Genomic DNA, 12581 nt, shown 5'->3' with positions numbered 1-12581 from the left:
ATTCGAATGGGGGTGGAAGAACGGCCACAAACACACGATCCGGTAGAGCCAATCAAAGCAGCAAATCAATGGCACATATTGACGGCTGCCAAATTAACCATGATCAATGTAGAATTTATGGTACCATTTGCACATGCTCATCGACGTTGGGCTCGACACAAGGTAGAGCACAACTACTCCATAGTTGGGGCGATTGAATGCCTCGATGAGTGAGCCCTCGGCAAGTCAGCGTCGACTTGGGGAACGAAGAAAGGGTGTGGAGGAAGGATTTGATGGTTCCACTCAATTGCACACGATGTGCTTGCGAGACATATATATATATATTTTGAATAGCAGAGAGATATTCTGGTTAGGATAACTCGTTTAAAATACCAAAATGCGTCTGCTTCATCATCAAGAAGCATTACCATTGGTAAGCAAATATCATTCATTCCTTCACAAACAAATGTCTTTGGTAACTGTCATTAGTTTTTGACAATAAAATGATCATGGCAACACACACCTACACCTTGACCATACACATTGAGAGTAATCATTTTTCTTCTTAGGCTCAAACAAAAACAAAAAATTCTTACCAATTAAACACCAGACCGTGTGATAATCGTAAAGATATCTCACAAATATGAGAAATCTCAAGAATCAGATATGAGGATCAAATCACGTTAACATGATATTGTTTAAATGATAAACTTAACATTGTCATATTATACTTTTTCTTTAATTTCACTGGAATCAAAGAGTTTGCTTAACTAAAGGAAAATTAAATATAAGAAAAAAAAAGAAACAAAAAAAGATGAGTACGGTATGTAAGGCTGTTCAAAAAATATTACAAACCCAATAAACCAACAAAAAAAACACAACCCAAATAACTTTACAAAATATTCAAACCGCCCAATGTATATATTGGGCGGGTTGAATATTATTCTAACCCGCCCAAATAACTTGAATAAACTGATTTACATATTTTTTACTAAAATTATCTATAATATAATATATAAATTACGTTTAATAGGTAAACTTTTTTACATTTAAAGTTTATATTTTATAGTGTTTGATTTGAAATTTAGAATTTATAATTGATAATTTTGATTGTCTTTGAATATTGAAGTTGAACTAGTATATTTTTATTTTCTATTTTTTTTTTAAAAAAAAATAGTGTTTAATACTTTAATGTTTATTAAATTTATATTTATTTTTTAACATTAATTTAAACTATAACCCTTTTAATCTTAACAAGTTTACACTATATACATTTATTTTTTTCAAATCAATTATTTGAACACCAAAAACTAATAATAATGAAAAAAAAATAAAAAATAAAGATCAGTTTAAACAAGTTAACCTGACCAAACTGATGAAAATCATTGGGCGGATTATACTTTTTTTTTATTTTTTCATTGGACGGGTTACATTTAAATATTTACAACCCACATTTATATTGGGTTGGTAAAAATATACTATAATCCGACCAAACCGACCGATGTACACCCTACCTTTCCTGTTATAAGAATCAATTTTTCCAAATGATCTAATAAAAGACCAGCCCGGCCTCTTCCTCTCCTCTCTTGCAGCCTTTTATTTTCCCAAGATCAATTTGAAGATCGAATTAAGTCTCATAAAACGAAAGATAGGATTGGAATTAATTTCAAAGAATCGGTTGAAACATATGTTGGTTGCAATATAAGAACTGAGAGTAGACTTCAAGAATCGATTTTGCTTAAGGAGATAGAAGGTCAATTTCAATCGTTAAAAATACTCTAGGGCTGTAATCGCATATGGATTCTAGGGGATAAGAAATTCATATTTAAAAATTAGATTTAGCTTAACTCGTGTTCCGTGTTAGGGTTATACAATTAAAATTTAAAAGTAATATTAATTTATTTAAATAAATTAATATTAAAACACATCTTAATATTTAGATAAATAATTAATATTCTGTTAAATATATACTTGAGATATTCTTTTAAAGTTAACATAAAAAAATCAAAAACTATTATTAAATCAAGAATTATGTTACATAGCCACACTTTATATAAAATAAATATATATTTTTAACAATGAACAAAGCTAATATATTATTATTGTGCATATCATACAATTTAAATTCGGTTCATATTATAAATGTAATCATGTAATATGGACTATTTCTACAAATTTTAATTTAAAGAAAAATATTGTTAATGTATTATCATATATCATAACAAAACTAGCTATGGTATAATGCTAAAGGACAAGATGGCATACCCCTATTTACACAATTTAATATCAAACTTTATACATTTTAATTTAATAAATAACAATTCTCAGTTATAAATTAAATTAACTCAATACTTTAAACTTAAATGAACAAAAACAAAACCATATACATAACTCAAACACATCTAAGCTAACAGTGAATTAGCCTAGTTAATTAAGCCGCCATATAATATAATTAAAATTAAGTACAAATAAAAACATCCTAGTTTTCCAACACAAGCGATACTAGGCCATCATCAACATCATTTGATGTTGATCTAGTCAACTCCTTAGCTCTCTCCGCTTGCACATTCCAATCAGTAGTGACCAAAACCACAACCATGACAAAAGCACAAACCAACTGAGCCCCCACCAACCCAACCCACAACCCAATCAACCCCTTTCCCATCTTAAACCCCACAAACATAGCAACCGGAAACCCCACACCATAAAAACTCCCAACATTTATACAAGCACCCATACTCGCCCTACCACTCCCCCTCAGAACTCCGCAAACAGTAGTTTGCGGACAATTCCCAACCTCACACAGCCCCACCACGGGCAATACCGCCGCACTCAGCGATAAAATCGCTCTGTCCTTGGTGAAAATCTTCCCCCATGTGTCCTTCACCGCAACCATGAAAACCAAAGATACAATGCCTGTTACAAAGCCACATGACAAGGCAACGAAAGCCGCAGTTTTCGCCTTCTTTGGCTGGTTAGCCCCCAACTCAATGCCTACTCTCGTAGAAGCAGCTTGGTTTAAGGCGAACGGGAACTGGTAAACCAGCATTGTAGCCTGCATGAGAATTCCCATGCAGGCCACTGCATCTCCGGAGTTGACTAACAACCCGGAGAGCATTATCATGAGCTCATACCACCACCACTCGAGACATACCGAGATGCAACTGGGAATGGCTTGGCTGAGAATTGGTTTCCATTCCAAGAAGCAGTTGCGGAATGACCATTCCGGCCAAGACCATGTCACGGCGCCGAAGAAGTATAGATAGAAAGCTAAGGATACAAAAATGTTAAAGTCAGTTAAGGAAGCGGAGAGAGCGACAGCTCCAATGTTGTTGAAACCAAGATGGTTGATGAAGTAGTAGTTAATAGGAGCGTGAGAAGCAAGCGCTAAGGCTGCACTTAACATGAGAGGTTTTGTGAGTTTCTGAGTCCTTAAGTGGATTCGAAGCGGGTTTATGAATGATTGTAAGATTAGAGAAGGAATTGAGTATTTGAGGTAAGTTGTGGCGATTGTGGAGAGAGTTTGGTTGTTGTTGAACCAATAAAGGAATAAGGGTTTGGAGTTGAACCATGAGAATGAGATAGGGAATGTGGCGAGTGTGAGTATAATGAGGATTGTTCGGTTTAGTGTTTGGCCCATGAGTGACCATTTGTTGGCACCGTAGGCTTGGGAGGAAATGCCTTCCATGCCCGCGGCTAGCCCCGATACGACGGAGTAGCCGGTGATGTTGGCAACGCAAATGGCGAGGCTGCCACCGGTTAAGGCGTCTTTTCCTATCATGCCCATGAAGAACATTGAGATTAGTGATTTTCCGTACACTAAAAGACCGGCCATGATCATGGGAATGGCTATTATGTATAGCTCTTTCATCTCTTCAAGTACCTAATTATAACAATATAGGATGAGATTAATTAGAATGGAAAATGTTATATATGTCATGATGATAAAATGGTCATCAATTATATATAATTATTATATATGAATAAAAACCTTTGAAAGAGTATCTTGGATGCGCTTTGAATGTTGATCACCAATGATTCCATAACCCTCTTTTCCATAAAGAGGTGATAACAAAGGATGAGTTGAAATAACATGCATTGTGTATATATCAGTGTGGTCCTTTACTTAATTTTCTTTAGATAATGAAGAAGAATGAGTCTCTCTCTTTTTGCTGTTTTATAATAACAATTAGAATCTTTTTCTTGTAATAAAACAATTAATGTATTATGTAGGGGTGAGAGTGGACGAGAGGAATGGGCATGCGGGGAAGTTTGTCGTTTAGTGGACTAAGCCTTTACATTTCATACAGTTGTTGGATTTCAATGCATAATTATCGAAACCTGGCAAAACTACCTCTACCATTTTCTAACGTAAGTTCTTAATGTTATATGTTAGATGAAATAAAACTATGGAATCAACAATCCAATACGTATATGTATTTGACAAATATAAAAGCTCCATTTATGGATTTTATAGTTTGATATATTAACGTAAAAGGAAATTGAGTATTTGGGCTTCTAATTAAGCTGTTACTGAAAGATAGAAAACTAACAGCAAAATTAGGGATAAGTTACTTATATTTATATACATGACACATTACATTCACTCACAATTTATTTTTAGAATATTTTCACAATCAATTAAAAACCTAAATTTGGTAACTAGGTGTATAAATTAATCCAATCTAATTACAATTGTGAATAAATATATTTAATTGCGACAAAATTGGATTTGATATTATTTTTAAATATCCAATTAGATCGGATTGGAGTGTCTAAAAATCTAATACATTAAATGATTAATTAGATTTTATGTTGTTTTATTTAAAATATATATAAAAATTAAAATTAAAATTTTACCTTTTTTTATTAGATGGATGAAATCTAAAACATTAGATGGATACTTAGATATATTAGATTAGATGGATATCTAATCTGATTCAAAAAATACACTAATCTAAAGTATTAAATAAATGGGAACAATGTAATAGATAAACATGAAATATTTTTAGTAGATAGAAATAGTTCAACCAATCTAATATATCTAAGGAATGTTAGATTGATCAGAATTAATTGAATCGGATTAATATCTAATATATATATCTTAAATTTGGTCTAATAAATAACTCTACGATTAACAAATAAATATAATATATTAAATAAATTGAAATCAATAATTAATTAATTGTAATTGATTTGATTAAAAAATATTTTAACATTTAATTTGATGATGATGATGATTCCACTGAAGGAGTCATATTTTGCATGACCTTGTCTCTCTTGAATTAAACCCACTCTTACTAATACTATGATAAGTGATGATGTGCATAAAACAACAACAAGCGAAGTTAGTAACTACTAATTTATATATAATATATGTGATAGTTTATTAGAAAAGTGTTTGATTGAAATAAATGTGAGGTAACCGCCGAGGGAGTGCACGTGTGCAACTGAACAATTCACCTGACACACACGTGCACAAGGTTGGAACTGAAATAGATGATGCTTCTGTTCTCTATGTATTTCCAATCCATTTTACAATAGGGTTTGGCCACGTTGATGATCATGATCATTGAATACTGTTACCGTGTGCTACAAGGGTTTCAGTTCCCCTACACCACACGTGGATGGAATGATGTGATCAACTCTTACTACTTCAAATCAAAGATGCGCCCTACGTTTTCTTTTTTACTTTTTAGAATCTAACACTTGGAAGTTGGAACCATAAAACAACTTCATTTATTGATTTATATCTTTTATCTCATATATCAAAATGCTAAATATTATATAGTAATTGCTAAACACCATTGCTATAAAGCACCCACCTATGACATGACATGACATATCTTTGTTGGTGTCAATTTGAGAGAGAGAGAGAGAGAGAGAGAGAATTGGGATACTAGGTGCTAACATTTGTCAGCACTTGCAATAATGTTACTCATGAAGCTTTGGCCTTCATTTCCCATCAAATTTTTCAATGGTACATTACATATCTAAACCATATGAGAATTTTTCGATCGTTTCTGTTTTGTTCCCGTTAAGGAAGAAACAAGATGTACACAAATCTGCATCTGACTAGAATAAATAAAATGCTTAGTTTAAACTACTAGAAAAGCTTCAATCACAGACATGTTGAGTCAACCATCACAGGAAATATGTAAGTGTTATTCTGAGATGTCATTTGACTTGTCAAAAAGTTCAATGTTTCTTCAGAGTATCTCGTAAATCTGCAAATATGATAAGCAATGTCAAAAAATAACTCAACTCCTCACTGCTCAAGTCAAACATTAAGAGAGGAACAAACTTACATTTATGGGCATCTCAGCTATAAGTAGGTTGCTGCTATCTTCAATGCTTTTGAGAGTTACTACTTCACCACCGACAACCATATTGATTACGATACCATCTGTATTTTTTGTATTGAGTTATTTCAACATAGCAAAATTACATAGCATCTACACCTGACAAAATAACAGCAGTAAAGGGAAACCTGTTGCCAAACAAGTTGTCATGCGTCTCATGTATGTCTCCTGTACAAACAACGAAGTGAAAGGAAGCCGGCACATTAGAACACGGGAAAGCTATAAGGGATGCCGTTATGTGCTCATAGTTATCATATTAGATAGATGAAGGGACATCAACTCCAAGAATATATGATGGATAGCTTTAAGAAACCTAGGAGTTGTAAGCCAAAACCAGATAATTTACAGGTAACAACAAAATTTCTAAACATGAGAAAAATCATAAAAAATAGTAAATCCCTTCTCGTGGTATGTCCTGAATCTGATGTGTGTCCAAGATGACAATAATAAAAAAGTCAAACATGGGGAGAAACCATGAAATGCTTACAATGGTTCCCCAGTTACTGATTTAGCAATGAGGTTACCTCTGTAACCCAATGATTATAGGAACTGCAAAGTAAGATACTGCATATGAGAAGAAAAGCGTCTCAAGCTTTTTCGGACAAATGCAAAATCAGTCAACCAGTTTTTAGTCTTTTAGACTAGTTACATACCCAGGACTACTTAGTCAATTGAGTATAATACCAAACTGCAGAGAAGTCCCTAAGGAAAGAGTAAAATATGTATGCAAAACAGTAAAAGCCATTAGCATATACGCACACAGACAATATCATGCACAAAGTGCTGGAGGAAGAATGGTTTCTCTACCTTCTTAGTTGGTAACTCGTAATTTATCAAAACATGAGCAGCAATAGGTGACTCTCCAGAAGAAAGAAGTGGAAGACATGCATCTGTTACAACAATCATATAAGACTTTCGCTCATCTTTCCCACTATCAGTGTCCTCTCCTGCTTCAGCAGTAGCATTTTGGTTCCATCTCACTGTTGCTTGCCTAAATTTCTCTAGAACTGAAGCACGTTCTGCTTCTGCAAGGTCACTGTACTGGCATAATAAAAACTCAAAGCACTCTATATTAGAACTCATTACAGCAAGAAAACAACAAAGCCTGTAATCAAGATGCTTTTACTAGCATGTTCTTTCTAACATTGCTTTATATATGTATATAGTTTTTTTTCTTTTGGATAGATTCATTCTAACATTGTTAGACCAAAGGCTAGAGAGGAGTAAGAATAATAGGATTGTTAATCAATAAGAATCTATCCTAGTCATGTACACCTATAAAGTTATAGGTTATCTTATTCAGAAAAAAAGGAATAAAATTATTTATGTTTTGGGAAGAGTTAGACTCTTTTGGTAGAGAACAATCCTCTAGAAAGCTTGGAACCTAAACTGTAAATGTGTGTTCCACTGAAGTAAGCAATTCCAGCAATTTTACTCAAGAATTTGGTTGGGACACAGAACTACTTCCTATCAAACTTACCCAAAGCTCTTATATCAATCCATTTATCATATTCAAAGAGATATAAACATTCACCAACTGACTCAATCACAAAATCCACTTACTTATCTAATTGCAACTGTTGAATCAAGTTGAAGAATAAGACACAACTAAACCTCATTTTTGCCTAATCAAAATCCAAAATAGGGTTTCCAATTAAATTGATTAAAACAATACAAACATGTTTAAATCTTCAAAGACATTAGTAGTAATTACCAAAGAGGCCAAAGAGATAAAGGAAAGGCTTGAAACGGCGGAACACACGGCGTCGAGCTCGTCACGTGAGCTGCAGATGACCACCATTGGAAGGCCCGGACGGCTTCCGGCCGCCATACCCAATAATTCCAGCAAAGTCACCTAATTTAAAATTTTCAACTTTGATTAAAACAAAAAAGAAAAAAACAATGTCTTTCCATATAAGTTATAGAATATTAGAATATATAAATATATATATGTGGGAAAATTGAGGGTAGAGACCATCTTGTAGTGGTGCCTGTCAACGGCGACATAGAAGTGACGCTGTGGACTGAAAAGAAAGCATGAATTTTTGATGATTCAGAAGAAGTTGTTAAAGAAATGGGGGTTGGGATAAAGGAATTTCCTTTCGGGTAACGAAAACTAAACCTGAAATGGGAAATTGATGGAGAAGATGGAGAAGGAGACGGAGATTCAACTGTATCTATGGCCATACTTAATCCAAATGGGAGTTTTTCTTCTTCTTCTTCAGTTATTATTAAAAATTCATTTCCTTTCAAAAATAAATAAATAACTGCAGAGTGGGTTGCCCTTGCCCGTATAAAGACTCCAAAACGAAATGGTGGAAAGAAAAAAAAGCAAATTTAATTATGAATGCTTAAAAATGTACTCATTATTAAAATTTAGACTCTCACTATTCTTTTTAAAGGGTGATTATAATTATAAAAAGACAAATCTCGATGCAAAGAAATATTCAGCTAATAAATTAATTGTTTAGCCAAAAAAATATACAAAATTAAAATATAAATCGCTATAAAACAAAGTGACTAATATAAAACTTGCAGAGATGGTGAGGTGATGGTAAAGAAGAATTGTTCTTCTAAAGAAGTTGATGGAGGCTCTTTTAGATTTAAAGAATGCCTTAAGGACGGTTGTTCGGAAGCTTCGAAGATGTCTGAGGAGCTGAAGTGCGGGACTAAAGAATTGTCTAATCAGGAGGATTCAGATTTTCCAGTGGCTGAGGAGGCGGGCCTTATCAAGCCCCCTAATTCCAAATGTTAATTCTTTCGTGGAATTATTGGGGTCTTGGCAAGCCTCGGGCATTGGACTCGTAACGAGAATCTTGATTTGGTTTTCTTAATGGAAACTAAAAAATCAAGTACTGAAATGGGTGTTCTAAGCCGTAGGTTGGGTTTCTTAGGAGTTTTGGCAATGTCTGTTTTAGGTTCAGCAGGGGGATTGCAATTATGTGGCGAAGAGGATGGAATATCCAGGAGTTCAGTATGGATATGAACAATATTTTGGTCCGTATTTGGGGTGATCTCAATGTGCAAGATTGGATTGGGGCTTTTGTTTATGCGCTGCCTACACAAGACCTTCGCTATGTTTTTGGGAAGCTTTTGCCATTGAGATTAAGTGGTTGTCTTCTCCGTGGGTGGTTATTGGTGATCTTAACTCAGTTATTTCTCAAGAGAACAAGGTTGGTAGTCTTCCAGTTACCTATCGCGAAGGTTGTGGTTTCAGAAATTTCATCTATGATACTAGAGCGGTGGATATAGAAGGAGCATGTGTTTTTTTCACTTGGATGAATGGTCATAAATGGCAATCTCTTATTAGAGAAAAGCTTGACAGGGCTTTGGGCTCTGCTGACTGAGTGATTCAATTCAAGAAGGTAGGGATTAAGACGCTTGCAACTCGTCACTTTCATCATTCTGCAATTGTGTTGGATACGATGAGGGACAGAGAGAGAATCTGAATTCCTTTCCGTTTTTTGAATGCCTGGTCACGAGATGATACTTGTTACAAAGTGATTAATGAGGCTTGGGCCAAAGCGGTGTTTGGTTATCATAGTTATATCCTTTCCAAAAAGCTCAACTATATTGTTGAAGCTCTAAAAAAGTGGAATGTTAAGTACTTTGGATTATGCAAAATCAAGTTGAACATGTTAGAAAAAGTGCTGGCAAAAATCCAAAAGAATCCTCCTTCCCAAGAGAATACTAAAATGGAAGCTTCTATTATGCTTGAGATTGAGGAAATTGAATCCAGACAAAACTCTATTTGGAGACGACAATCAAGAGAATTGTGGCTATCCAAAGGTGATAGGAACTTTAAGTTTTTTCATGCCTTTATGGTGATTCGTAGGAAGCGCAATTTCATATGGGCTATCAAAAATGATAATGGAATCTGGCTGGAGAACAGACCAATTATAGATGGAAACTTTTGTGAGAAATTTGGAAAGGTTTTTGAATCCTCGCAGCTGAAAATTCCAGATGAATTTTTGATCTCTTTCCAACTTCGATTACTGATGAGGAAAATCAGTTTCTTGCTGTTATTCCTCCAACAGAAGAAATTAGGAAAGTGGTGTGGGAGCTTCCTCCTCTCAAGTCACCTGGACCAGATGAGTTTTCGGATAAGTTCTATAAAGTATATAAGGAGATTATCAGTATGGATGTGATTAATTTTGTGGAAGAATTCTTTTGTATGGGAAGATTTATTTTGAATATTAATCACATTTTTTTAGTTCTCATCCCAAAAAAATAATGTTGCTACCATTTTTTTATGACTATTGGCCCATAAGCTTGTGCAACACAGTTATAAGATCATTTCGAAGCTTTTGGCTTATAGACTTCGGAAGGTACTTTACAGATTGATCTCTCTTAATCACTCAGCCTTTGTCAAGGAAAGATGGACTGCAGAAAATGCTATTATCGCTCAAGAAGTGATAAACTATCTTCATAACAAAAAGGGAAGGAAAGCCTATTTTGGTGTTAACTGTGATATGTCAAAAGTTTATGATCGCTTGGAGTGGAATTTTATTAAAGCGGTTTTGAAGGCTAATGGTTTCGATTATGCTTTTATCACTCTTGTTATGGCCTGCATTAAATCAGTCAAATTTCAGATTCTTTTAAATGGAGGTCCCATAAAGACCTTCTATCCAAGATGAGGTATCCGATACATTTTTATCCTGTGCTCTAAGGTCCTTTCTAGACTGCTATTTACTAAGGAGGTTGTTGGTTTATTGGAAGGAGTTAAGGTCTCGAGACAAGGCCCCTCAATCTCGCATTTGATGTATGTTGATGATACGCTTCTTTTTGCTAAGGCATATTTTAAATCGTTGGAAACTTAAAGGGAATGTCTGGACAAATATTGCTCGTGGTCCTGTTAGCGCCTAAACATTAACAAATCTAAGGTTACTTTCTTGGCTAACTATTGTTTAGTTTTGCATAAGGAAATCACAGATTAATTGGGATTTCAGGTTATGAGTGGCGACGAGAATTTTTTGGGAAATCCCCTGTTAATCCGAGGCAACAGTGATAAAAATTTCAAGTTTGTGGTGGACAAGGTTTCTAATCGCCTTGAAGGGTGGAAAGTGAGACTCCTGTCTCAATCAACTCGCACGGTGCTGATCCAAAGTCTTATTTAGGCTGCCCTGATGTACTCTATGGCCGTTTTTAAGCTCCCATCAGCCATTCATTCAGAATTGGATAGATTGACTAGAAGGTTTTGGTGGAAAGGTGATATTGAACAGGTAGATATCTCTCATTGATTGCTTGGGGGAATTTGTGTAAACCCAAAGTGTGTGGGGGTCTCGGTTTCAAAAAAGCTAGGGACATGAACTTGTGCTTCTTGGCTAAACTTGCTTGGCTATTGGCTAAGGAAGAGGATGCTCTTTGGATTAAAATTATTAAAGGAAAATATTACCCTCAGTCTTTCTTTCTAGAGGCTGATTTAAAGGGAAATGCTTTGGTCGTTGCTCGGGGAATATGGACGGTTAAGTCGTTGATTGCATCTAATACGACCGCGTGTAAGTATTCATTCCGATAAGAGTCTCTAGGCTGGAGACTGGATTATTTTTGATGAGATGGTCGTAAGGGTTGGTGATATTAATCCATTGGAAAAGAAGAATCTTATGATTGGAGATCTGATGGTAAACGAGGGACTAGCCTGGAATGAAGCGGAAATTAAATCCTTTGATCTTGCTCAAAATGATGCCTTGGTCTAGACTCCGGATCCTCAAGGTAATTTCTCTCTTAAATCTGCGTATTGGGCTTTAAATAAGAACACTTTTTCTATTGATGATGAGTTATTTAAGATTTTATGGTGTAGTTCTCTACATTCTTGCATTAAGTTAATTTTTTGGAAGTTGTATAAAGATGCCTTGCCCACAAGGTCTAAACTTGTTACTATTTTTGCTAATGACCTGGGACCATGTTATCTATGTAATCTTCCATCAAGTAATACAACTTCGCATTTGTTTGGGGAGTGTGAGGCTGTTAAAAAGCTCTAGTTTTTGTCAAAATAGAGCATTAGAATTGAGTCATTTCATATCAGGTTTGGTGCAAATGTAGTGAAATGGATAATGGATGCTCCCTTGTTGCAACATCTGGATGCCCAAGATGTTAGCGAGTTCAAAGTGTATGCTACCGTATTGTGCTTTAGAATATGGTATTTCAAGAATCATGCTTTCCATAAAAAATGTGCCATTATTGTAGATGTGATGTCTAAGCAAATAGGGAGGAAATTTTTGCACCATTGGAAGCTGACTC

General features: G+C 34.8%; 3 protein-coding genes across 3 annotated transcripts; 1 reads left to right on the top strand and 2 right to left on the bottom strand.

Annotated features, from left to right (window-relative positions):
• Positions 1-1388: 1388 nt before the first annotated feature.
• LOC115713744 (protein DETOXIFICATION 49-like) lies at positions 1389-4078 on the bottom strand. The gene is made up of 2 exons (XM_030642225.2): positions 3971-4078; positions 1389-3862 (listed from the first exon to the last, which is right to left on the bottom strand). The coding sequence occupies exons 1-2, from the start codon at positions 4076-4078 to the stop codon at positions 2459-2461; spliced, it is 1512 nt and encodes a 503-aa protein (XP_030498085.2). The 3' UTR covers positions 1389-2458.
• Positions 4079-5913: 1835 nt separating this feature from the next.
• LOC115712003 (uncharacterized) lies at positions 5914-8720 on the bottom strand. Its single transcript, XM_030640201.2, has 7 exons — positions 8464-8720; positions 8317-8365; positions 8056-8196; positions 7149-7382; positions 6470-6509; positions 6288-6385; positions 5914-6206 (listed from the first exon to the last, which is right to left on the bottom strand). Exons 1-7 carry the CDS (start codon positions 8526-8528, stop codon positions 6189-6191), a joined length of 645 nt encoding a protein of 214 aa, XP_030496061.2. The 5' UTR covers positions 8529-8720; the 3' UTR covers positions 5914-6188.
• Positions 8721-9976: 1256 nt separating this feature from the next.
• Positions 9977-10978, top strand: LOC115713745 (uncharacterized). Its single transcript, XM_030642226.2, has 2 exons — positions 9977-10395; positions 10627-10978. Exons 1-2 carry the CDS (start codon positions 9977-9979, stop codon positions 10976-10978), a joined length of 771 nt encoding a protein of 256 aa, XP_030498086.2.
• The last annotated feature ends 1603 nt before the right edge of the window (positions 10979-12581 follow it).

Source organism: Cannabis sativa, chromosome 4 (assembly GCF_029168945.1).
Source record: "Cannabis sativa cultivar Pink pepper isolate KNU-18-1 chromosome 4, ASM2916894v1, whole genome shotgun sequence".
In the NCBI taxonomy this organism is placed as follows: Eukaryota; Viridiplantae; Streptophyta; class Magnoliopsida; order Rosales; family Cannabaceae; genus Cannabis; species Cannabis sativa.
Note: the sequence above shows the minus strand (reverse complement) of the source record. Positions and strands in the feature narration are given on the sequence as shown.

Bases quoted from the DNA above. Each gene is read 5' to 3' on its own strand.
- LOC115713744 (XM_030642225.2), bottom strand. From the start codon at position 4,078: ATGCATGTTATTTCAACTCATCCTTTGTTATCACCTCTTTATGGAAAA. The intron at 3,863-3,970 runs GTTTTTATTCAT...TGTTATAATTAG, and splicing joins TCCAAGATACTCTTTCAAAG to GTACTTGAAGAGATGAAAGA.
- LOC115712003 (XM_030640201.2), bottom strand. From the start codon at position 8,528: ATGGCCATAGATACAGTTGAATCTCCGTCTCCTTCTCCATCTTCTCCA. The intron at 6,510-7,148 runs GTAGAGAAACCA...TTGTTTGTACAG, and splicing joins ACGAGTTACCAACTAAGAAG to GAGACATACATGAGACGCAT. The intron at 6,386-6,469 runs GTTTCCCTTTAC...CAAAAAATACAG, and splicing joins GACAACTTGTTTGGCAACAG to ATGGTATCGTAATCAATATG.
- LOC115713745 (XM_030642226.2), top strand. From the start codon at position 9,977: ATGTTAGAAAAAGTGCTGGCAAAAATCCAAAAGAATCCTCCTTCCCAA. The intron at 10,396-10,626 runs GTGTGGGAGCTT...TGTGCAACACAG, and splicing joins CAGAAGAAATTAGGAAAGTG to TTATAAGATCATTTCGAAGC.